Source organism: Eriocheir sinensis, chromosome 14 (assembly GCF_024679095.1).
Source record: "Eriocheir sinensis breed Jianghai 21 chromosome 14, ASM2467909v1, whole genome shotgun sequence".
NCBI classification, from domain to species: domain Eukaryota; kingdom Metazoa; phylum Arthropoda; class Malacostraca; order Decapoda; family Varunidae; genus Eriocheir; species Eriocheir sinensis.
In genome coordinates this window covers 10,608,740-10,636,194 of record NC_066522.1, presented here as the reverse complement: position 1 = coordinate 10,636,194, position 27,455 = coordinate 10,608,740, and the positions used below count along the sequence as shown (strand labels likewise).

The 27,455-nt window shown below is 40.3% G+C and overlaps 1 protein-coding gene across 4 annotated transcripts in view; it reads left to right on the top strand.

Annotated features, from left to right (window-relative positions):
• LOC126998427 (uncharacterized) overlaps window positions 1-25,375 on the top strand; it is a 40,357-nt gene extending 14,982 nt beyond the window's left edge. For 3 of the 4 annotated variants that reach the window (XM_050860096.1, XM_050860094.1, XM_050860097.1), the window contains exons 10-21: window positions 753-868; window positions 1,293-1,443; window positions 5,110-5,174; window positions 9,451-9,624; window positions 10,655-10,785; window positions 11,164-11,261; window positions 13,079-13,262; window positions 13,819-13,973; window positions 14,257-14,427; window positions 19,685-19,831; window positions 23,529-23,672; window positions 25,164-25,375. In XM_050860096.1, the coding sequence (XP_050716053.1) occupies window positions 753-868; window positions 1,293-1,443; window positions 5,110-5,174; window positions 9,451-9,624; window positions 10,655-10,785; window positions 11,164-11,261; window positions 13,079-13,262; window positions 13,819-13,973; window positions 14,257-14,427; window positions 19,685-19,831; window positions 23,529-23,671 (1,535 nt within the window). In that variant the 3' untranslated portion in view covers window position 23,672; window positions 25,164-25,375. The remainder of the gene's footprint in view (window positions 1-752; window positions 869-1,292; window positions 1,444-5,109; window positions 5,175-9,450; window positions 9,625-10,654; window positions 10,786-11,163; window positions 11,262-13,078; window positions 13,263-13,818; window positions 13,974-14,256; window positions 14,428-19,684; window positions 19,832-23,528; window positions 23,673-25,163) is intronic. The other variant, XM_050860095.1, reaches the window with a different exon arrangement.
• Window positions 25,376-27,455: the final 2,080 nt, after the last annotated feature.

Sequence of the window (27,455 nt, the reverse complement as noted above, 5' to 3'; positions counted from 1 at the left end):
ATTGTTAAATGTATTGGGCTTCCACTATGACTATTTCCTTAGGCCAAAGAGGAGATTAACTAGGTTTTTATGAGTGTTTTCCTGTTCATAGTGCAGAAATCTTGTAAAACTATCACAAGGATCACAAAATACTCCTTGAAAATCCCAACAACTTCTACGAGAGGCTTTTCAAATACGCACACTGAGGTGCTGATACATTTAAAAATATAGCCTCGTGTCCCATTCTTGACATGTTTTCCAGGTAGAAATAATTGAGAGGGTGCCCATTCCCCGACCATGATCTTTTAAAACAAAGGAACTACCATAAATCTTTCAGTCTGCTAAATTTCAATATGCAATGGAATATGAGGACATGTATCTTTAGTATCAGTGTCCCATTGATAAATATGTGCGTTATTTGTGTAAAGACAACGAGGCGTGTCATCATTCAAAATGTTTTCCAGAACAGAGAAACTGTCCATTCTATCCAAAAGAGTAAACTCTAAGGCTGAAAATCCCCTCTTCTACTTTATTACTTCTACTTCCTTATAGGGGTCTCACACTCTTGGAGAAATCTAGTGCCATTTGCTATAAAGAATTGGAAATAGGATGATTATTATCATGATGTGTAATCTTAATGGCCAGTTTTGACTTAGCTTTATAAGGTTGCTAAAGAAATGTTACCTGAATTGTAAATAATGGACTCTTATATCCAACATCTGACTGGAGTAATTTTTTAGATGATCAGAAATTTTTAACTTTTTTCCTCAAAGTTATTAGTTCCTGGGTTGTGTTGGACCCCAAAATTGGTGGCTGGCTGTTGGACTCGGACCATCCCCCTGTCACCTTTAAGCAGACTGCGCTTGCTCTCAAAGTGCCTCTCCCTCAGGTAAGCTGACCTGCATCACTGTTTCTGGCTCATGAATTACTATCTTTATTTATCTATCTTTATTTGTTTCTTGCATAAAATCAATGTGAATGTTACTCAAGCTCAGTTAGAGGAAGGGCTAGGACTGTGATTATGGCTAAAAGAACCTGCTTAGTAATGTTATATAAGCAAAATGATGTAGAGTAGGGACCACACACACTCCAATGACATACCTATATGAAAATGTATATTTCTCACTTTTGCCCAATGTAGATAGGGCAAATATGTAGTGTGTAGCATATCTAATACTAGTATGATATCTAATACTAATCATATCTGTGATTATAGTGTTATTACTGACCACAGCATAATTGACTCCATGCAGCTGACACAAGAAGCAGCTCTATATCTAATGTTTTCAATGAGCAACAGCAGCATCTATCAGGCAGGAAGTGGCCAGCATACAGAGGAGGAGATCCGAAGTGACCTAGAGGCCTTAAGCAAGTTGACTGCTTCCCTCCACACCCACCTCAGCTGCCTCGGCCTGTGGACCATCTTCCTGCACCTTGAAATGAGAATCACACCAGTTCTTGCTGGTGAGATCTGAAGATTTTCTTACCATAAAAATCAAATACATAGTGATATTAGACAACCAAAATAAATTCATGGATGTAAAAAATAATGGGATGGATAGGATGCAACATATGAAGCAAGGATGATCCTTATAATTTGTTGTACAAAATCAAAGCAAAGAGGGTGCAGTAAGAAGCACTAAACAGAAGAGCATACAATGGAGAGTGAGGGTGTACAACTGAACACTGCAGGGCTGTATGTCCTCACTCACTTGAGCATGGACCAGTCAGTAATAAGGGAATACATGAGACACTAAGGCTACTAATGAGGAGAAATTAGATGGATTGATGGGTGATTTAAACTGTGAAGGGGTTAATTTGATAGATCTAGAAGTAGAAAGCATAAGAACATAAGAACACAGGGAGACTGCAAGAGGTTGGGTGGCCTACACAGGGCAGCTCCAGAATCCCCTCCACTACTCACGATGGGTGAGGTGTAGTTTCAGGGGTTACAGGTAGAGGCTTGATCCTCATTATACCAGCGATACTATGTACGCACCAGTACCCTGTCACCTTAGTGCACCCACACCTCACTGCCACCTGTCGTCCTCATCCATGTAGCTATCCAGTCTACTCTTAAAACAAGCTATTGTCCCTGCACTAACTTTGTGATTGCTGAGTCTGTTCCATTCCCCCACCACCCTATTACTAAACCAATGCTTGCCTATATCTCTCCTAAATCTATACTTTTCTAATTTAAATCCATTACTGCGAGTTCTATCCTGCTGGCTAATTCTCAGTACTTTACTTATATCACCTTTGTTGTAACCCTTGACCCATTTGAATACTTCTATCAGATCTCCCCGCATTCTTCGTCTTTCTAGAGAATGTAAGTTTAGATGTTTCAGCCTATTTTGATATGGGAGGTTCCTCAGCCCCTGAATCATCTTGGTCATCCTCCTCGGAACTGATTCAAGCAAGTTGATTTCCATTCTGTAGTGTGGGCACCAAAACTGGACAGCATAATCTAAGTGTGGCCTAACTAATGCTAAATAGAGTCTGAGGATGACCTCTGCACTCCTGTTGGTTACCATCCTGTTAATAAAGCCTAATACCCTGTTAGCCCTATTCCTCGCACTAATACATTGCTTCCTTAGTTTTAGGTCAGAGTTCACTAACATTCCCAAATCCCTTTCACACTCAGACCTGCCTGTCGCTGTGGAGTCTAAACTATACCCGTGTAATGGGTTGCGTGTTCCTACACTAAGTACGCTACACTTGGTGATGTTAAAATTCATCTGCCATTTCTCTGACCAAGCTGACAGTTTGTTGAGATCCTCCTGCAGTGCTCTAGCATCCTCCCCTGTCCTAATAGTGCGTCCTATTTTGGTGTCATCTGCAAATTTGCCTATGTCACTAGTTATCCCATTGTCTATGTCATCGATGTAGATAATGAATAAAAGCGGGCCTAAAACTGAACCTTGAGGAACCCCACTGGTAATATTACCCCATTCGGATTTTTTACCGTTAATGGTAACCCTCTGTTTCCTGTTGCTAATCCACGCCTTAATCCAATCAAATACCTTCCCTCTTATCCCATGAGCCCTGACTTTATTTAACAGTCTCTGGTGAGATACCTTATCGAAGGCCTTACTAAAATCAAGATAAACCACATCATAGCTCTCATCATTGTCAGCTGTCTCATATACTCTATTGTAAAAGGATAAAAGATTAGTGAGGCACGACTTTCCTTTAATAAACCCGTGCTGTGAGTCGTGAATTAAATTACGTCTGTCAGTATGGTCCCTTATACTATCAGCTATTATTGACTCAATCATTTTACCTATAACTAACGTCAAACTAATCGGCCTATAGTTCTCCATAGAAGATTTGTCTCCCTTCTTAAATATTGGAATAACATGTGCCTGCCTCCATGAAACAGGCACCACCCCAGTGTCTAGTGAGTTCCTAAATACTTCTTTTAACTGCCCACTTATTTCAGTTTCACATTCCTTTATTACCCTGGGGAAAAGTTCATCTGGCCCTGACGCCTTAGTGACTTTAAGTCTATCTATCTGTCTAATCATGAGCTCCCTACTTATGTTGATGTCGGTTAATTCTTCTACCTCTTCTCCCCTGTAGATCTGTTCTCCCTGAGGTATATCATCTAATCTTTCTTTGGTAAATACAGTTAAGAAATATCTATTTAATGCCTCGCTCATTTCCTCATCACTATCAGTCAGTGATTCTCCTGACTTAAGCGGCCCTATCTTATCCCTAACCTTGGTCTTATAAAGCTGAAAGAAGACCTTGGGATTGGTCTTTGCTTCCCTGGCAATTCTAATCTCATAATTACGTTTTGCCATACGTGTGTTTTTCTTTACTGCTCTAGCTAAATCATTGTAACTATCCCTTAGGTGAGTTTCCCCCCTTTTAATTCTAACATATAGTCCTCTTTTCCTTCCTATTTCAGTTTTTAGCCTGTCTGTCATCCATCACGGGTAATTACCTGTTGACCTGACTTCCCTGTGAGGTATAAACTGTTTCTGTCCTCGTTTAATCTCCCTGACCAGACTATTGTGCTCACCCTCCAAGCTACTGACCTGACTAGTGACCTCCCTGCTCTGGGTCCTGACCTACTTCTGATCTCACTCCCCTAAGCCTTTGCAGCTGCTTTCTTAACCCCTCGTAGTCCGCCTTCCTGAAGTCAGGTATTAATGTGTTGTTACTGCTGACTCTATCCTCCCATTTAATATTAAATCTAATTTCCTTATGATCACTGTTACCTAATGAATCCCCAACCTCAATGTTGCTTATTATGTCCTCTCTATTAGTTAACAACAAATCCAAAATATTTTCTTCCCTCGTTGGTGTTCTAATTAACTGCTTAAGGAAACTATCCTGTATCACATCTAACAAATCCTGTGCCTCTTGGTCTCTGGATAAAGTATCCCACTCTATGTTCCTATAATTGAAATCCCCAATTACACACACATTCCTATATCTTGACGCCCTACTAATTTCATGTAAAAGCGGTTGGCTACTGTCCCTGGTAAAAGTGGAATCATGGTGATATAAGTGTGATGTATAACACTGATCCAGCACATTAGGAAAGATTTTTGCAAGGGAAGGTTTCTTTAATTTATTGCTAGAAGAACTGAATGATATTTAATGGGATATTGTAGGTCTCAGTGAGGTTAGGAGGATAGGTGAGCTCTTCATAGTATTGGCTGACAAACGTATCATGTGCTACAAATATCATGGAGGAAACTGCCACTTCTTGAAGCACATGAGAAATAAATATATTTTGGATGAATACTTTTCCCATTTATCCTCCTGGGATTTGAACGCAGGCTCTCAAGATGCATGGCAGACACTAATGTCAAGAAGGGTGCTCTACTGTTTGAGGTTTTCAGAATTCCCACTGCATCTCAGGCCATTACACAACAGTCTTGCAAGAAGGAATATGGAGTTGGTTTCATGATTAAGAAATATCTAGCAAGGAATGAAGAAGTATTACTCAGTATCAATGAAAATGTAGTAGGAATAAATAAGAAAGTTGCTATAAATATATAGTTGAAGTAGATATTAATGAATACAGGAAACCTAGCTTTATAATAAACTGCAGCAATAATGTAGAAAACAACTCCCCTCACTACTGTACTAATTTTTTATGCTACGCTCTTTCAGTGATGGAACTGAGAGATATCAGAGTGGACAGAGCCATCCTCAAGGAAATAGGACAAAGACTCAAGGTAGGCTCTGTCAGTCTTTTAGGTTCATTGCATTCCTATAATGTTGTGCGAGTGAGTTTGTTGTGAGGCATTACTGATTGTTGCTCATTTCAAGTCTATGTTGGTTTGTTGAAAAAAAATTATTAACATTTAAATAAGGAGTGAACTTGGACATGTCTTACCATTCATAGAACTGATGACAGATGAACAACCAAAGTAACTAAGTGGTACCCCAAAATTTTAGAAGTCAGGGCAGACAGTGGACCAGGCAGAGAGAAGAAATTTGAGCATTTGCTAGAGGAGGATGGAGGACACTAATCAGACTGAGGTGGACAATGTTGGGAAAGGTCTCGTCTTACCTTGGGCTTAAAATGAAGATGATGATGATGATAACAATAAACCCCAAGGAAGGAGAGTGTGCTTGATTTAATAACTCTCCAGAGCAATTCTGTCATTTTAAAGAACCCAGTACATATTATGGTTAATGGCAAGCATGACCTATCCACCAACAGTTGCCTGGGGAGGGACTTAACCTCAGGTCCTCTGAATCACTAGCCTCAACCTCTACCCACAAGGGCAACTTGGCCCCCACAAGTTGAGTTAGGAGTCAAAGGGGGTTTAGTTGGTGTGCTAGACAGAATGGATTAGATCATGTTTTCTTTAACCCCTTGGATGCGGACTTCCTACAAGAAGACATCACCAAGCTACAGGAGTGGAGCAACAAGTGGCTGCTACAATTCAATGAAGAAAAATGTAAAGTAATGCACCTTGGGAGGGCAATGAAGAAAATTTTTAGTAATGCACCTTGGGAGGGGAAATCCGGCATACCAATATCACATGGGAAACACTCCATTATCCTCCACAGAGGCAGAGAAGGACCTGGGAGTATATGTTACCAGGCTACCAGTGGAGGCGAAATCCGTGCCAATTGCAGCAGATGGGTTAAATCATTGAGGGACCAAGAAGGTGTATGCCCCCAGCTAGGAGTTTGATCTTTCAACTTAGTATACAGTATGCTTGCAATAATATTTTCACATATCTAATAATCCCATTATCAGATAATCATTCTCAAGTTTACACATATCTAATAATCCCATTATCAGATCATCATTCTCAAGTTTACTGGAAATTAGGTGTTTTGTGTGACAGTAGTTCTATCTGTTCTTTTTTGTTAGAATTACCCATAATCATATTTGGATTTCTGTTTTATGTTTTCTCTCCTCCCTCACAACCGTATTCAATATGTCCTTGCGACAAGGCATCGTCCCTTCAGATTGGAAAAAGGCTAACGTGACACCGATTTTCAAGAAAGGAGACAAAAAAGTACCAGGTAATTACAGGCCCATTAGTCTAACTTCGGTTGTAGGTAAGCTACTTGAGGGCATAATTAGAGACAAAATTGTGAGTTACCTTGAAAGCCACTCATTGATTGGGGACTCACAACATGGCTTCCGAAACAAAAGATCCTGCCTATCAAACCTATTAACCTTTTATAACGACCTCTTCACTGTTTATGACGTAACCAAATCACTGGACGTAGTCTATCTTGATTTCCAGAAAGCGTTTGATAAAGTCCCGCATCATAAATTACTTTAAAAATTAAAGCAAATAGTTATTGACGGTCAATTAAACAATTGTATCGCTAATTGGTTGAGCAACAGACAACAAAGAGTAGTGATTGATTTAACTCAGAGTGGGCGCCTGTCACTAGTGGCGCCCTCAGGGCTCGTCGCTCGGTCCTTTCATTATTTACATCAACATGGATGTTGGACTCAATAACCGCATTAGTAAATTTGCAGACGACACAAATTTTGGTAACTAGGTTCTCACTGTCGAAGACAGGCAAAGCCTCCAAGAGGATTTGCACAAAATTTCAGCGATAGATGGGAGATGCCCTTTAACGTAGACAAGTGCCAGGTCCTTCAAGTTGGAACGAGGAATAAGAAGTTCGAATACGAAGTGCGCGGCGTTAAACTCAAAAGCGTTCAATGCGTCAAAGACTTGGTGGTCAAAATCGCGTCAAACCTCAAATTCTCACAGCAATGCATCGAAGCAGCAAATAAAGCGAACAGAATATTGGGCTTCATTAAAAGAAACTGTATTCAAAAATAAAGATGTAATACTCCCGCTCTACAACAGTTTAGTCAGACCCCACTTGGAATATGCGGTACAGTTTTGGTCCCCACCATGCAAAGGATATTGCTAAATTAGAAGGTGTTCAGCGTAAATGATCCCTTCCAAGGCTTTCTACCCTTAACATGTTCTCTCTTGAAACGTCGCCTCCGAGGAAAATTGATCGAATGTTTTAAAATACTTAATGGTTTCACGAATGTAGACAGATCAACATTGTTTATGATCGATGACAGTCTAACAATGGCGTAAAACTCGGATGTAGACAAGTAAATTCAGACTGCACAAAATTTTTCTTCACCAACGTTGTAGTGCGAGAATGGAATAAGCTTCCACCATCAGTGGTCCAGTGTAACACGATTGGCTCCTTCAAAATAAGCCCTTCAACTTAATATCAACTAGAGTAGAAGTGCAACGTTTTGGAGTCTTCTGATTAATGTAAAATCACTTAGGTTTAAGGACAGACCACCAAGTCTGGACCATGGGGTCTGTGTGGTCTGATTTTCTATGTAAATCTATGTAAATCTCTCTCTCTCTCTCTCTCTCTCTCTCTCTCTCTCTCTCTCTCTCTCTCTCTCTCTCTCTCTCTCTCTCTCTCTCTCTCTCTCTCTCTCTCTCTCTCTCTCTCTCTCTCTCTCTCTCTCTCCCTCAGGGCTCGGTCCTTGGCCCAGTGCTCTTCATTATTTACATCAACGACGTGGATGTTGGACTCAATAACCGCATTAGTAAATTTAAGATTGGCAACTCGGTTCTCACTGAAGACAGGCAAAGCCTCCAAGAGGATTTGCACAAAATTTCAGCTTGGTCGGATAGATGGGAGATGCCCTTTAACGTGACAAGTGCCAGGTCCTTCAAGTTGGAACGAGGAATAAGAAGTTCGAAATGCGCGGTTAAACTCAAAAGCGTTCAATGCGTCAAAGACTTGGGGGTCAAAATCGCGTCAAACCTCAAATTCTCACAGCAATGCATCGATGCAGCAAATAAAGCGAACAGAATGTTGGGCTTCATTAAAAGAAACTTTGTATTCAAGAATAGAGATGTAATACTCCCACTCTACAACAGTTTAGTCAGACCCCACTTGGAATATGCGGTACAGTTTTGGTCCCCCCACCATGCAAAGGATATTGCTAAATTAGAAGGTGTTCAGCGTCAATGATCCCTTCCTTGCGCAACAAATCCTAGAAAGACTTTCTACCCTTAACATGTTCTCTCTTGAAACTGATCGAATGTTTTAAAATACTTAATGGTTTCACGAATGTAGACAGATCAACATTGTTTATGATCGATGACACTTTGCGCACGAGGAACAATGGCGTAAAACTCAGATGTAGACAAGTAAATTCAGACTGCACCAAATTTTTCTTCACCACCGTTGTAGTGCGAGAATGGAATAAGCTTCCACCGTCAGTGGTCCAGTGTAACACGATTGACTCCTTCAAAAATAAGCTCGTCCGTCACTTCTTTCAACTTAATATCAACTAGAGTAGAAATGCAACGTTTTGGAGTCTTCTGATTAATGTAAAATCACTTAGGTTTAAGGACAGACCACCAAGTCTGGACCATGGGGTCTGTGTGGTCTGATTTTCTATGTAAATCTATGTAAATCAATAACCATAATTAAGTCATTAAGACCCCAAAACAATTTAACACTTTACCTACTGTTCAAGCCCAATATAATAACAACATAGGAATCTATCCAGGCAGAATTTCACACAGTACATTGTGAGCATTGTCTCATGTGTACCATTCACCATTTGTATGATGGTCAGTGATTATCCCAGATCAAAGCTACTCAACTGTTATGAGCAAAGGTCCAGTTAGACAAGTTCAAATGCATGCAGAGGTCCGGACAAATACCGGAACTGGACCCCAGGGCCCAGGAGTAGAAAAATAAAAACATAATTAAATAATGTGAAGGTCCTGGTGATGGATTCTTGCAAGTGTATTTCCTTGACTGACTAGGACCTACAGTCAGTCGAGGAAATACACATGCAAGAATTCATCGCCAGGACCTTCATGTTATATTTTCAACTGGGGCCGGAGTTCCAGCTGCAATACTCAGAAGGTCCGGCCGCCAGTTGAGTAGCCCTGTTCTAGGTTACGATAGGTGGAAAGGATTGGAGTGAAATAATCAATGAGTTTAAAGACCATTTCATATCGCACACAGCACAAGATTGAGGAGGTGGAGCGACGATGCCACCAAGTGTCTGGGTCAGTGTTCAATGTTGCTTCCCATGCCCAGCTGCGGTCTGTTCTCTACCAAGAATTGAAGTTGGATCTCAAAGCCAGAGTGACTATTCCTCGCACTGCTAAAGGGCAGAAAAGCACAGGCGAGGTTGCTGTGAGTCACTTCTTTGGGTATTTCTTTGTCTTTGAAATGTAAAATTGCAAGATAAAGATGAGTCTTATAATCTGAATTAAAAGAAAAAATGTTTTAAACTGATACGTCATGAGTCCAATGTCCAACTTTTAATATATATATATATATATATATATATATATATATATATATATATATATATATATATATATATATATATATATATATATATATATATATATATATATATATATATATATATCTATATATATACGTATATATATATATATATATATATATATACGTATATATATATATATATATATATATATATATATATATATATATATATATATATATATATCGATTATTTTATTTTTTGCCACATGAAAGTTAGGTAATATTGATGACAGTTGAGGAATTTGATTATCTCTTGGTTTAAAAAAAAAAAAAAAAAAAAAAAAAAAATTAGAGAAATGTAAAAATTGTGTTGCAAGACCATTTTCAAGGCATGGATATAATCATCAGAACAATTGTTATTTTACAGTTGGCTGAACAGGTTCACCACGCCATCAGGGCTAATTCTTCCAACAGGTTTGCTGCCTCAAGCTGGTGCCTCACAAAGGGACAAAAATGACAAAACACTGAAAGATTTCAACCTTCTTTGCTTGAGAAAATTCAAAAAATATTTAACTTGTTTTTGTGTCAAATATTTGACATTCTTTTACTTTAACCCAGTAGCATCGAGGGGCCAAATTTGTGGCTTCACCGTGTAGCAGTGACGGGCCAAATTTGTGCCATGAAATTTACCCCCCAAAATAGATGATACATTATCTGATCAGAAATGCTTTGATATATATTATGAAATGGTTTGTGTGAGGGGTAATTTTTTCTCATTTTTCTCGCTTGGAGGGACCATTAAGAAACATGATCCCCACTGCTACCGGGTTAACAAGTGGATTTATGTAAATTATTCTCCCACATCTCTTCACAAATTTCATTCTGCATGAGTGTTCATTGTTCAATTGTTAAATCTTTTGTCATCCCCCAGCTTGGTCGCTTGGGAGACCATCACCCACTGCCTGGCCTTGTACTGCAACATCGCCTCCTCAACAAGCTCAAAACAACATACGTGGATGGGATCCTTGCCTGTCTCCATGGCTCTTGTGTACGAGCTAGCTGGTAAACTATTATTTTCTTCTCTGAAGTTAATAGCTTATTTGGCTTAATTAAGTAGTAAGTGCTAATATCACTGGCTGAGCAAAAATCAGGGAGTTGAAGAGGACATGGAATGCATCTTCATATCATAACACATTTGTATTATTGCTTTATGATACATTATGATTTTAAGAAGTATGTATAGCCCCATTAAATATTGAAGGGCCTTTAACTGCTTGCAGAGATCAGTGCATGCATTGGCATAAGTAGGTTAGTTGATATTTTTGAAGGAATAGCCAGTTTGGTTGGGTTTGCGGTCACTTGTGGAATCAATATTTACAGTAAGTATGTATTGGGCATTTGATTTTATCCTTTCTTAAGTTTCTATTTCTTTTATACTAGGGAGCAAACATCAGCCTCGACAGGACGCATCCAGTGCCGTCACCCCAACCTGCAGAATATTCCAAAACAGCCGGTCTTGGTGGAGGTGGATGGTGATGGTATGTTTCACTTCTTTGTTTCTCATCTAAGTTCACCATTTCTAAAGCAGTCTAGCTGACACTGTCATTACAAGCTGAATTTTTTGTTATTCATGCAGCATTATCAATTCAGTGCTCCAATCTTCCAATAGAAATGGTATAAAACATGTTTCTTAGAATTTAAATAATTTTCACTATTTAACCCCTTCAACACAAGGACGCGCATACTGCATCCTTGCGTGCCCCATACCATATCCGAAGATGCATATACTGCGTCCTGGCTCGCTTTAGCCAGCATATGAGTTATTTCTTCCCAGATATTGTACGATAGTTATTAGGATGTAGGTCACATATGATACGATGTCTTTGACTTTCAATGTTATTATTGTGTAAGAACATATATAAGTGTGTCTTGTGCACATTTATACTTTATAGTAACAATCAATTCTAACAGAAAATAACAAAAATAAAGAGAAAGAAGTGATATATGCGTATGTGTGTGGAGTTCCTCTTCCCTTGAGTTGCCAAATGGCTGGCTAGTGCATTGTCTCACCACCACCTCAGCACTGGGACGTGGGCTCGCGCAGGAGCTGCGGCCTCCTGTCCCTGCCTCCCCCTCACACCCATCTCACTATCTCTGTTTTCTTTCTCCCTTCCTACCTCCTCCCTGCAGAGTGTGTATTTATTGCCGGTGAATCTGTTGGATATTTTCCATGATCTTAAGTCTGTGTCCTTCCCTTCCCTTTCCTCCATTTTCCTCCACAAATCTATTTCTTTATCACAACTAATATAAGGAGATACAATTCAGCAGATACACGTTATCTACGCATAATGCAAATTTCTCTGTATACTTATGTATACATCTCAAAATTATCAAATAATTTGTTTCTTTATGTGCACCATTTAATTTTGCATATTTTTATATATAATACATGATGATTATGTTGAGTTTATGGCTTAAAACTTGTTATATTCAGTAGTGACGTTTCAAATTTGGCACACGTGGCAAGCCCGGATACGGTGTGGGGCACTGTTTTCACCCGGCTGTAGTGAAAGGGTTAAAAGTGACATGCCAAGGTCACTTGCCTTCTGTTGTATCCTTTTGTGCTCCATATGTATGAAGTTGTATTAAGTGTGTTGATGATTGGGCAATAAATATACATTCACTTCTTCGAACTAGCAGTCACATTTCTGAATATGTGCGTCACTGTTGTTATCCCTCGTTTAATGCAGTTGCATCGTTCTGACCAAAGACTGTGGTAGTGAAATTCATGTTGGTGAAACTCCATTTTAATCGATAAAGTGATTACCTAGTAGCTACCAAGAATGTTGAAATCACCTTTTTTGCCCTTTTTCCTTCATAGGGTGTTCTGCCAATTCAGGAGTCAAATATTGTGTTTTTCTGCCACTGAATGACCACTGAATGACCATTGTGTAGTGTTGTTGTCCTTCCAATATGTGAGAATTGCTTCAATATCTCTAGCTGTTAGATCGTTCCACTGAGCGAGCCCTGTGATTGAGGAAGTCTTGGCTTGTCATGAACTAGCTTACACTCTGGCCACATAACCAGAACTTCCTTGATAACCTAAAAAATGAAAACAGTGAACAAAATTAATTTAAATTTATTGACTAATTGCTGTTAAGACAGTCTGCAAATTGGCCAAGGGGATTACTGATGATTTTCCAGAATGACCAAAATTGTGGTCCTTTAGCAAATTACCCAAATATTTAAGGTCATTTTGCAAACTGACCACTGTTTCAGTCATTTCACAAAATTACTGGCCATTTTTCAAAATTACCAATTCTGCAAAATGACAGTAACATATACATGCACACAGAGATGGTTGTTAGGGCACGGGAGTGCTTCTGCAGTCGGACAGGACATGTGCTGGTGGCAGCTGACTTCCAGCAAACTGAGCTGAGAATGCTTGCTCATCTATCCCAGGATTCTGTGCTCCTGGCAGGGTTCAAGGAGCCCAACCCAAGCAACATAGATATCTTCAAGCAGCTTTCAGCTACATGGTGAGCCTTTTAGTAGCAGTCAGGTTGCTTATTGAGAATGTAAAGAAAAAAATTCCAGCATTTTCATATTTAAAGAAATAATATTACATATAATTAACAGGGAAAAGCTGTGCATTCAGTGCAAAATTTAGATTTTTAAAGTCAGTAAAGAGGTTTACACAGAAAATGTGAGAGCCAGTGAATATCTTATAGAATCATTTAGAATTCAGGTTGGAGTTAGGAAGAGGTGTACATTATCTCAGTGACTGTTTACCATCTGATGTGGAGTGAGTGGTGAGGACATTGTAATTATTTTTATTATAATCACTGTCATCATTATTATCATTAATGCTAGTAGGATCATTAGGGGATGAATGCTTGAGCATGCCAGATCGACATATGGGCATGTTACAATCACGCAGTTAAGACATAATTGTAAAAGAGATGTATGTATGTTGCATGTTTTTTGATGAACTAAACATAAAATCTAGTATTGATATTTTTGTTTTTATTATAGCTTATGTGTGTATATATCTGTCTGTCTTTACTGATGGGAGTATTGTTCTAATGGTGACAGGCTGGATAAGCCAGTCAACGAAGTAACTAGCTGTGATCGAGAGCGGACGAAGCGAGTGGTGTATGCTGTAATGTATGGGGCCGGCAAGGAGAAGCTCTCAGAGGTTCTGCACATCAGTCTGTCAGAAGCCCGGGACATAATTTCATCTTTTATGAGTAAGGATGGGCGGGGTGTAGTTTTTTTTTGTAATTTGCATGAAACATTGTTTTATTTCATATTTCCATAGCTGTTATAATCATCATGCAGTACTGATGTAACATTTCATTGCAAACAAGCTACAGTTTAAAATTTCAATTAAATATATGGTGTTATTATGCATGAATTTTACTTTTGAATAGTATACAGAGGAAAGTTTCATCAACCTGCAATTGTTATTAGCTGTATGAATGGAATGCAGCATCAATACAAGTAACAGTTAAAATACCTTTGGTGCTGTAGAACGCTTCCCCAGCATTCCTGCTTACATGAAGTCAGTGGTGGAGTTGTGTCGGCAGCAGGGCTTCCTCACTACTATATTCAGGCGGCGGCGCTCCTTCCCAGGCATTACTTCCAAAGACCCCACAGTTCAGTCCCAGGCAGAGAGGCAGGCAGTCAACTTCATCATTCAAGGTGTGTGCTCAGGAAGTAGTGCAATGGCTCAAAATGTCATAAATATTAATGAGTGCCCATGAACAGCACAACAGTAGGAGCTTGGATTTATATGTACCTTACCAACAGTATATTTATCTAGTTATCATAACATAATTTCTGATATTATGTCTTATACTGTTGTTGTTTGTTGTTACAAGTGATGACACTCATCACTGTCCAGACATGGGCACAGGCACAACACTTAACATAAGAACATAAGAACATAGGGAAACTGCAAGAAGCCGAGTGGCCTACACAGGGCAGCTCCAGAATCCCCCCCACTACTCACGATGGGTGAGGTGTAGTTTCAGGGGTTACAGGTAGAGGCTTGATCCTCGTTTACCTTCGATACGGGCGTACGCTCCAGTACCCTGTCTCCTTACTGCACCCACACCTCACTGCCACCTGTCATCCTCGTCCATGTAGTTATCCAGTCTACTCTTAAAACAAGCTATCGTCCCTGCACTAACTCATTCTCACTGTCCAGGGCGCAGGTAGGTCAGGGCACTAGTTTCTTCTTGAGTGACATCCAGCTTACAACTAACTCTCAGTGGCATGCCCCTACTCTTTTATACGCACCTCACTTATATACCCGCACCCCCGCGACTGCATCATGTTGAACAAGCCTGGGTGCCTGAGTCGAGCGAGTGCTAACCTACACCAATCATACTAGCTACTCATACGCCACACACAAACAAACACACGTAAAAACACAGTGACGAGTTTCATGTGATGTGCCTGTGCCCTGGACTGGACTGAGTAGCTGAGTGTCCTGGGCCTGTGTCTGGACAGTGATGTGTGACAAGTGTTGTGTGCCTGTATCTGGACAGTGAGGAGTGTCCGTGTGCTGTGCCTGTGTCTGACCTGTGAGGAGTTTTTGTGTCTTGTGTTACTTACTGCGCCTGGTGATCGTGTATTCTGTACTGTGATATGCTATGTACCCTGTGGTGTTCATTAAAACGAGAAAACCCAGCCCTTGGCCTTTGTTGTGTCCTTCCCGCCTGCCTCCCCTGCCTCTGAGTGTTACGAGTCAGACGTGCTGTGGTGTTACCATCTTTGGAGTGCTGGTGTGTTTGCTGTCTCAGCACGCTGTTTTGTGTTCTTTCCACATCCTACACAGGTGTGTAGGGTGTAACACTGCTTGACCAGGTGAAATGTGGCTGCTCGGAGGGCAGGCAGTGCAACAATATATATATATATATATATATATATATATATATATATATATATATATATATATATATATATATATATATATATATATATATATATATATATATATATATATAAGCTTTTAAATCACTCTTTAACCAGAAGATTCAAAAGCACTATTCCACTTCTGACCTTCTATCTGATTGCCAGTATGGGTTCCGCAAGAGGCGTTCTACTGGCGATCTTCTTACTCTCTTAACTGACTCTTGGTCACCCTCTCTTTGCCGTTTCAGTGAAGCTTTCTCAGTTGTGCTAGACATATCGAAAGCTTTTGATAGAGTCTGGCACAACTCTGCTTTCTAAACTGCCCTCTTACGGTTTCTATCCTTCTCTCTGTTCCTTTATCTCCAATTTTCTTTCTGGCTGTTCTATCTCGGCTTTGGTAGATGGTCACTGTTCTTCCCCTAAACCTATCAAGAGTGGTGTTCCAGAGGGCTCTGTCCTATCACCCACTCTCTTCCTGTTATTCATCAATGATCTTCTTTCCATAACAAACTGTCCTATCCACTCATACGCTGATGACTCCACTCTGCATTATTCAACTTCTTTCAACAGAAGACCCTCTCAACAGGAATTACAAGACTCCAGACTGGAGGCTGCAGAATGCTTAACCTCAGACCTTTCTATCATTTCCGTTCGGGGTAAAACGAACCTTGTGTCCTTCAATGCCTCAAAAAACCCAATTTCTCCACCTATCAACTCGACACAATCTTCCAAACACCTATTCCCTATTCTTCAACAACACTCGGCCTTCACCTTCTTCAACACTAAACATCCTTGGTCTATCCTTAACTCAAAATCTTAACTGGAAACTTCACATCTCTTCTTTCACTAAATCAGCTTCCTTGAGGTTGGGCGTTTTGTATTGTCTCCGCCAGTTCTTCTCCCTTGCACAGTTGCTATCCATATACAAGGGCCTTAACCGCCCTCGTATGGAGTATGCATCTCACGTGTGAAGGGGCTCCACTCACACAGCACTCTGGGACAGAGTGAATCTAAGGCTCTTCGTCTCATCAGGTCTCCTCCTCTTACTGATAGTCTTCTACTTCTTAAATTCCTCCGCCATATTGCCTCTCTTTCTCTCTTCCATTGATATTTTCACGCTGACTGCTCTTCTGAACTTGCTAACTGCATGCCTCCCCCCCTCCCATGGCCTCGCCGCACTTGACTTTCTACTTAAGCTCATCCCTTTACTGTCCAAATCCCTTATGCACGAGTTAACTGGCATCTTCACTTTTTCATCCCTCATGCAGGTAAACTCTGGAACAATCTTCCTTCATCTGTATTTCCTCCTGCCTACGACTTGAACTCTTTCAAGAGGAGGGTATCAGGACACCTCTCCTTCTGAAGTTGACCTCTTTTTTTGGCCACTCCTCTGAGCGCTTTTTGTGGGAGCAGCGAATAGCGGGCTGTTTTTTTCATTATTGTGTTGAGGACAACACATTAAAATATGAATAAATATTTATTTACATTGTTATTTTATATGCTATCCTCAGGAAAAAATCTCTCTCTCTCTATCTATCTATCTATCTTGTGACTGAACGGTTTTATCGCTTCACATGTCCTCCTCCAATCTTCTGCTTATTTACACTTTCCTTTTCCATTTCATCACACTATTTATTATTTAAATCAATCAAAATATGTACCTTCAGCATATACCGCACAAGGATATATATATATATATATATATATATATATATATATATATATATATATATATATATATATATATATATATATATATATATATATATATATATATCAGAGCTGGGACTACCGATTGACATTTGGGATCGGTACTACCGGCGGTAGATTACTGCTACCGATACCGATCATTCGGTATTTTGAAGAAACTACCGAATACCGCTACCGATCGCATGATTGGCAGTCAATCGGTATCGGAAGATTGAAAAAGCGAGCGCGGGACTTTTTTGTTAAGACTTAAGAGAAGACGACCCCGGCAAAATGAAACGGACAAGTTTCAACACGTTCGAGCGCATCTATGGGAAGCAGTTAGCAGGAAATTCCAGGTATTACTTTGACGTCATCACGCTTAGCCAATCACCGGCCGTTCTGGGCGTTCTCAGCCAATCAGAGGCAGCCACGACCTAGCAGATTCTCGCTCCCGCCAAAAGTTTTGGCGGGAGCCCCCCTCTTGTTTGGCCTGCCGACGCGAGTAGCCTACACCTACGCTCTAGCTCCTACGCTCTCGACAACGTGCTCAGCCTCATCGCCTAGTGTTTTAAGTGGCAGTGTTTTTAAGTCCACCCCAGCCAACAAATCTACGCTGGAGGAGGCCATCAAGCTGGAGGTCATCAACTGGGCCAGGACCAGGGACCACGTCGTCAGGAAGGAGCAGTTTCCTGCCGGCCACCGCGACGCCTGGGTGAAGTTGTTTGTCAAATACAACACCTCCCTGCCCAGTTCCGCTGCCGCTGAGAGGTTGTTCAGCACCGCCGGCAACATCCTCCGCCCCAAGAGGTCCTCTGACTGCCAACAACTTTGAGCAGTTGGTGATGTTGAAGGGCAACGATCAGTTCAAGACATTCCTCAAGGAGGACCTCAAGAAGGGCGCCGACACCGACCTGGAGTAGGAGGCTCAAGACTGCTTCAGTTGTAATTTTTTTTTGTGTTGGGAAGAAATTTATTTTGTGAAAGTTAATAAATAATGCTGTATTGTCTAGTTTGTTTAAATTTAACTTTTTTCAGTTTGATGTTTATTTTTGAGGAGAAATTCATTTATTAAATAAGTTATGTATTTTGAACTTAAAAAGGTATTAAAGACTCTAATTTACTTCTATTCTTAAGTTAACCGAAATAAGAGAAATAACTTAAAAAGTGTGTTATGGGCCTTTAAAAGCATTTTTTATTATATAATTATAGATTTTTTTAATCTACAGATACCTAAACTATAACGATCGTTATATTTATGAAAAATCTACCTATCTACCGAAACCGATTGTAAGAGGATCTCTACCGACTACCGATACCTGATGTAGATTTTTACTACAGAATCCCAGCTCTGATATATATATATATATATATATATATATATATATATATATATATATATATATATATATATATATATATATATATATATATATATATATATATATATATATATATATATATATATATATATATATATATATATATATATATATATATATATATAGTGTGCCGCGGTACACACTTTGAGAATCACTGCTGTAGAGAGACATCCCTACCGCTGAGCTGCCTGAGCATTCTAGGAGTTCGAAGAAACGGAAGTTCATACCCTGAATTTTGAACAATGATGACCTAATATTCAATTTACATGTACTTACCTTTATCAATGTCTACTATTCAATGTACACTTATCAATTTTTGTAACATTTAATTCATGAATTGTGTTAGAAAACGATTTTTTTTTATCTTAAAAACCTATTTCGGATGAGAAATATTAACAAAAATCAACTGAAAATGTCACAAAAATGTATTCGATTTAGTTATAAGATCGGATTTTTTAAAAAATCGACTGCACAAAAATCTGACCTGATTGAGAGAAACGGCCGGGTGTCATTTTCGGATTCAGCAGAACAAATTTGTCCTAAGTCAGTTGAAAAAACTAAGACAACTTCCAATTTTTTTTTTGTAACCCAGTGTTATATGAGTATACTTACCAAGGCTAACTATTAAGGCTGTTTAGGTGTTTATGAAATAAGTATAGCTATATCTGTGGTTACTTCACATGCCTCAATAAACTAAATGTATGAAGTATGACTACACAAAAAGTGAAGAGATAAGTCTGTAAATGAGGGGTCCCAAGCATCTTGTTTACTAATGCATTAGGTGTGTGCATCATATGGAAGTGGCACAAGGCTTTGAATTTCATATCTGTCAGATCCATAAGACCATGAATCTTCAATCCATCTCTTTCCTTTTGAGCTTTCCCATCTTTGAAAAGATGGCTGATGCATTATACATAACATGAAAATCTCAAGGAAATATTGGTATTAGTATTGAGCCTTTTCTCCCTTAGGGTCAGCAGCAGATCTCAGCAAGGCAGCAATGGTCCAAACTGAAGCTGCACTGGCACAGCAACCAGAACTGGATGCCAAACTGTTGATCCATATCCATGATGAACTGGTGTGGGAAGTGCATGCAGAACACACCCAAGCATTTTGCGGTAAGTTATATCTGGTCATGTCACTTGCTTCAGATAGAACCTCTTTGCTCTATATTCCATATACAGGAAAAGTCCTTTAACCCCTAAAGGGCGGGTGATGTTTTTTTTTCCGGTAGCCAGGATAACCATGACAACCCAGCGACTTGGGGTATGTGAGGTACTGGGTGTGAAATATTGATGTGAAAGGGTCGCACCTGGTCGGAAAGAGGTGTAGAAACGATCGGAGCAGCGAAGTAACTTGTTTTATAAAGGGCGGGAAAATGTCCGGAGTGGAAGGTGTCCGGAGGGGAATATGTCCAGGGAGGAATTTGTCAGGGAAAAAAGCTCCGGAAAGGAAAGGTCCCGCATTCAACACACCGATCCCAGACGCTTACTATATTCGGTCTGGCAATCGCCAATATCCAGTACCTGTCTCAGACTTTTACCACACTTTGTATGACCCATTTAATCATAACATCTTAAAGATTAACTACAACATATTATTTGAAGACTTGCATATTATATGTCAACAAAGGACAGCGGCAGTTACAAAGTGCCCGCCATTTTCTTTTTCGACCCAAGGGGATTAAACATGTAGACTGTGAATTATGTGCAAATGCAGGGCTTTATCCAGAGTTGTATAGGGGGAGGGGGGTAATTTTGCACTAAATGTGGACCTTTGTAGCCACTGGAAGAGGGGTGATGGGGGAGCGAAGCGAGCCAAATCAGCTGGGAGTTTCATTTTTTTTTTTTAAATTGACATATCGGGTGTATTTTCCTGCCGTCAAAATAAAAAAACTGGGACTTTTTGTCCCAGTTTTTCGTTTTGACTTTCTGAGACTGTGGGCCTTTTGTCAGAAGGGGGGGGGGGTCGTCTGATCTCCCCCCGACCCCCCCTGGGTACGGCCCTGAAATGAATGCTTCTTTCTATAAACGGAGTGGAAATATTTGGGCGGCTTTTCCGATACCCTATGCCCCTGTCCACCCAGCAGTCCATAGTACCTGGTATTAATCGGGTCCCGTCTCCTGGGATCTGTTCCCTTCTCCTATAATTCCTTCCCCTTCTGTCTCTCTCCGGCATATGACCACAGATGTTGCGCCGACTAAACGAAACTTTCCAACTTTTCTTTCTATAAAAATCAGATAATAAAGTTATAAAACGGTTAATAACAGTGATCATAACTACATAACTACAAGCACCAGCAGCGGCGGGGTGAGGCAGCATTAATTCGCCATTTTCTTCTTGGCTCTGGTGGTTGTATTATGTCTCTTCTTCCTCCTAGAAGGCAGTGTGGTAGAGGCTTGCTACCTAATATCCCTCCAGTTTCAAGTTCACCAACAGTGTTACTGCATTACCCCAAGTCTATAATGTCTAGCCTATTGTGGGTTAATTAACTTTCTAGTTGTTTAGAAAGTTATCTTGCACAATTTCTATGAAAATTCTGAGTGAAGGTCACCCACAAGGCAGTCCTAGGCAATATTATTTTTATTGTACTTTATGAAATGCATTTTATTGATCTTGATATGTATTTCTTTTCTTTTATATTCCATGGATAATTTTACTTTATTGCAAGTCTTACTGTGTGTTCATGCTCTCCCGTGGCACCTCCAATCAATGCCCTCCAGTAGCACTTCTAATCAATGCTCTCCCGTGGCACCTCTAATCAATGCTCTCCCGTGGCACCTCTAATCAATGCTCTCCAGTAGCACCTCTAATCAATGGTCTCCCGTGGCACCTCCAATAAATGCTCTCCCGTGGCACCTCCAATTAATGCTCTCCAGTAGCACCTCTAATCAATGCTCTCCCGTGGCACCTCCAATCAATGCTCTCCAGTAGAACTTCTAATCAATGCTCTCCCGTGGCACCTCCAATCAATGCTCTCTAGTAGCGCCTCTAATCAATGCTTTCCCGTGGCACCTCCAATCAATGTTCTCCCGTGGCACCTCCAATCAATGCTCTCCAGTAGCACCTCTAATCAATGCTCTCCCGTGGCACCTCCAATCAATGCTCTCCCGTGGCACCTCCAATCAATGCTCTCTAGTAGCACCTCTAATCAATGCTCTCCCGTGGCACCTCCAATCAATGCTCTCCCGTGGCACCTCCAATCAATGCTCTCTAGTAGCACCTCAAATCAATGCTCTCCCGTGGCACCTCCAATCAATGCTCTCCAGTAGCACCTCTAATCAATGCTCTCCAGTAGCACTTCTAATCAATGCTCTCCAGTAGCACCTCTAATCAATGCTCTCCAGTAGCACCTCTAATCAATGCTCTCCAGTAGCACCTCTAATCAATGCTCTCCAGTAGCACCTCTAATCAATGCTCTCCAGTAGCACCTCTAATCAATGCTCTCCAGTAGCACCTCTAATCAATGCTCTCCAGTAGCACTTCTAATCAATGCTCTCCAGTAGCACTTCTAATCAATGCTCTCCAGTAGCACTTCTAATCAATGCTCTCCAGTAGCACCTCTAATCAATGCTCTCCAGTAGCACCTCTAATCAATGCTCTCCAGTAGCACCTCTAATCAATGCTCTCCAGTAGCACTTCTAATCAATGCTCTCCAGTAGCACCTCTAATCAATGCTCTCCCGTGGCACCTCCAATCAATGCTCTCCCGTGGCACCTCCAATCAATGCTCTCCAGTAGCACCTCTAATCAATGCTCTCCCGTGGTACCTCCAATCAATGCTCTCTAGTAGCACCTCAAATCAATGCTCTCCCGTGGCACCTCCAATCAATGCTCTCCCGTGGCACCTCCAATCAATGCTCTCCAGTAGCACCTCTAATCAATGCTCTCCCGTGGCACCTCCAATCAATGCTCTCCCGTGGCACCTCCAATCAATGCTCTCCAGTAGCACCTCTAATCAATGCTCTCCCGTGGCACCTCCAATCAATGCTCTCCCGTGGCACCTCCAATCATTGTTCTCCAGTAGCACCTCTAATCAATGCTCTCCAGTAGCACCTCAAATCAATGCTCTCCAGTAGCACCTCAAATCAATGCTCTCCAGTACCACTAATCATTGCTCTCCAGTAGCACCTCAAATCAATGCTCTCCAGTAGCACCTCAAATCAATACTCTCCAGTAGCACCTCAAATCAATGCTCTCCAGTAGCACCTCAAATCAATGCTCTCCAGTAGCACCTCAAATCAATGCTCTCCAGTACCACTAATCATTGCTCTCCAGTAGCACCTCAAATCAATACTCTCCAGTAGCACCTCAAATCAATGCTCTCCAGTAGCACCTCAAATCAATGCTCTCCAGTACCACTAATCATTGCTCTCCAGTAGCACCTCAAATCAATGCTCTCCAGTAGCACCTCAAATCAATGCTCTCCAGTACCACTACTCATTGCTCTCCAGTAGCACCTCAAATCAATGCTCTCCAGTACCACTACTCATTGCTCTCCAGTAGCACCTCAAATCAATGCTCTCCAGTAGCACCTCAAATCATTGCTCTCCAGTACCACCAATCAATGCTCTCCAGTACCACTAATCATTGCTCTCCAGTACCACCAATCAATGCTCTCCAGTAGCACCTCTAAGTCTAATCAAAGTTTGTTTTCTCTTGTGGGATATACCAGTAGACAGTCGCCATTTTTTATATTATTTTTATATACTAACTAGACTGTAAGTATAAAACCTGAGTACGTACTTAATATTTATATATAACAATAATTGAACCAAGCTGGATGAAACTAAGGCTTTTTGCTGTATTTCCTCAGACATGGTTGCAACTATTATGGAAGACACACACCAGCTCTGTGGACCATTAGTACAGCTGACAGTTCCTTTGCCTGTCACAATGAGCACTGGCACGAACTGGGCGCACATGCAACCTCTTGACAATAGAAGCTGGTCTTCTTGAGGTAGTTCAAAGTTATGGTCTTTCTTAGGAAAAAAAAAAAAAAAAAAGCTGTACGTATTTGAATATTTTTCCACAAGGATTTTCGTTTGTGTTTGAAAATGACAACATAATTTTTACAATAACCTCTTAATGATATGGAAAAATAATTATATTTGTATGGAAGACATTTATCATACTAATTTGTTGATTATACATATGAATTCCTGCAGTCATTGTATTTTCCATTTTGATATTCCATTAAGAGAATGTTTGATTTCTCTGTTCAATCACAAATTAATATACCTCTGTGTGTTTAACTGCAGTGGACTTTTCTAAATGTTTATTGATCAAAATGGACATGAAATTAAATTGATTAAACTGACTGATTGATTGTTAAAGTTTTGGAACGTTTCATTTATCTTAAAATCACCTGATAATTGCATGTCTCAGCGTTTGCCTATTTTTTCATGAAATATGTTTTTAAAAATATACATTGGTATTTTAGTTTCAGTCTCTCTTGCTTGAGCTATAATGTCGACGCGTACCAACTTGTGACTGCAAGAACTGAGGAGAGAGAGAGAGAGAGAGAGAGAGAGAGAGAGAGAGAGAGAGAGAGAGAGAGAGAGAGAGAGAGAGTTAATACAAAGGTTTCTTGGTACGGGAAATTTCCTACTTACATGTTATTACCTCATAACATGGACTGAGTCATCTTTCAAGGACGGTGCCCGAGATCGTTTTTTTTTTTTTTTTTTTTTTTTTCAGCGGCGCGCGTAGGACCTTGCAAAAGAGTTATTATGTAAATATGCCAGGAAAAGAAGGAAAGAAGTGTAAAGCAGAATGCATCATTAAATGTGCTAAAAAGACTCGATAATGAACTGACAGAATTATGATGTGAGGAGCTTGAACACTGATATTATGGCTGAATTAGCACGTACTTGCACAGATAACCTCAGTCACACACTGTAACGGTGTATACGGTGGAGATAACTGTAACAACGTATACTCTATGTTATGGGATGGGGAAAAATATACCATTGTAAATTGATAAGCACCAGCATGCAGCACACGGCCAGCTGCGCACGACACCACCACCACCACCACTCCCTGACCTTCCGTCTCGTCCTTCACTCTGTCGCTAACCTTATGCGTTTAACGCGTCACTGTCGCAATAATTTAGACGAATCAAGGATACAGTTTCACAATGCGCAGCACATTTTACACTGAAAGGAACGTTGAAAGTTGCTTGCAATCATCAGCCTCGGAAGTCGAAACTAAAATTTACTTGCATGGCGGCGTTTCAGTAATATTTTTTATGAGCTCTTTAAAGATATTGCATGACATCGATAAATTACAAGCTTGGGGTCTCTTGGGTTGTCCAATAGCTTAAGCTTTTTAAGTATGCGTTTATCGATATTAGTCCGTGTATATCGAAAAATTATAGGTTTAGGGTCGCTTGGATAAGTGGTCTAATTACTTAATTAAGCTCATGATGTCAAGTGTGCGTGCACGGCAGTTTGAGCGAAGCGGCATCCCAGCATTGCACACGACACTGCCAAGCACAACGCGGCCCATAAGAAGGGTGTGTCGTGCATGGTCATCTCATCCCCCCAAGCACGCTGAGTGTAAAGAGCCAGCCCAGCCAGTCAGTCTCCACCTCAGCCACCGTCTCCTCCACTGCACCCAGCACCATGCCTGACCCGGAACCCTGCTGCAAAGACAAAGAGGGTAAGGCATTTTATATACTTTAATGATTGATTGATTGATAGTTTATTGTTGCAAGTAAACAACAAAGGAGACGGGAGGAGCATGCCATCCCAACCCCCAGGCAGTACAGAGTGTGATTGTACAACTAAGGATACATGTGGAAGTAGCACCAGGAAACTAAAAAGATACAATGGTAGGGGACAAGTGAAAATAAAAAAAATAAAGTCCTTGATTTAGTTAATTATTGTGAAATCCATAAATATTTGCTCCCATTCATTACAGATACTTATTTTTTTCTGTAGGGTTTTTGCTGTTATATTTATCATGTCAAAGCTCTTATGACAGGCTGTGCATGTTAGTTAGTTTTAGATTATTCCTTTATTTCAGATCATGGTCTGATATTATTTTTAAACTTCACTGCGGCACCAGATGTTTTTTTGCCAGTCATGCCTTTTTTCCGAATTTCATTTATGTATATTTATTCACTCACTAGTTTACTACTCATTTATTTTTTTTTATTTATACAGGTTTTACCCTTTTTTTTCACGATAGATTATTTTTCAAAGCCTCTTCAAAATTTCAGGGAATATTGCGCTTTTTTATCATCATTTCCCATGTCCATAGTTATCGTTGTAGTCTACATAATACAACTCTGAACATCAATCAATACGTTCTCTTTCACCCCGTGCTTGTACGTACACGTCACCTTTAGTCATGCGTAAGGGAAACCTTTCACTAACAAATCCACGGCAAAAAGATTTCCAGTGGCCGGACACTAGATAACCTCAGAAGATAATAACAAACGCGTACCCGTCATATATTGAATAGGCTTACCATATAATACAATAGGTGAGCCATAAGAACAAAGCATGACGCAGGAGTGGAAGCAAGGCCACTCGCGGATGACTCATGCCCGGGGGATCTCTATATGCATGGGAGAGGAGGGGTACGTATAGAGCTGCTTAAGGGGAGGGGCGCATTGTCATGTAGTCTGCTTGCTTTAGATGTGTTCCATCTTGATATGTTTATTCCATTCGACGCAAGTATGCTGTCAGACGTAGAGGGTAGACGTGTTAACCCTAACGTTCACCGGATCACACTGGTGTAAGACGTTCAATACTGCCTGGAATGTTACGATAATCAGACCGAAGATTAGTATTGGATAACTTTGTAGATGACATTATCTTATTTTTTTTTATATTTTTTTTTAGTGAGGCTAGTGGCGCATTGCATCATGTGATAGACTAAAAAGATACTCTAAAAATAGGGCGAAAGATGAAATTACGACTAGTTATATTCATCAGCTATGCTCAAGTTGAACTAATAGTTATCCGAGAGGAAGCTCTAAAACCAGTAAATGAAAACTACAAATGATGTGATGAAAGTTTAGCGAACGTTTACATCGAATTGGAAACTATATAGAGGCACAGGACAAATGGATGAAAAGGTTTGGGGGAGGCCATGGAATGTCCCGCCGTGGAATGATACCGGTGGCTACTGCCTGATAATACCTGATAGTGATGATGATGATTAAAAATTTGGTGTGCGAAGCAGCATTAAATATTTGCCGGATTTTACTGTATACACAAAGATGATGAATTTTACTGGGAAACTTCAAGGGCCACGTATTTGTGTTATCCTTGGGTAAATATATCCATTAACTATTTTGCGAAGCTTAGTCTGTCAATTGGTTAATAGTATTAGTCTAACATTGAGTGTATTAGCAGCGTAGGTCAAGCCTAGTAACTCACAAATTATTATGTTACCCAACCGAGCGGTAACTCTTAGGAAAATTCTTATACGAGTTTATTTGTAATAAGGAAAATTCTGATGTTTGTCTCATTGATCTTCCAGAAAAATGTGAGTGTGGCGATGGCAAGTGCAAGTCTGGGTGCAAGTGCCGCAGTAGCCCCTGCGAGAAATGTAAGTATGGACCAGGGTTTATATTAATTTCGTTGCGCCAGGAGTAAACTGAATACTGAGGTGCTTTCATCATCTCCCCAGGCCCCAAGTGGCTGTCGAGCAGATTAATTCACCAAAGCGGGCAACCTTGTAATGAGCTAATAGGCTTTTTGTTGTCTGCATTTCCATGTTTCCATGT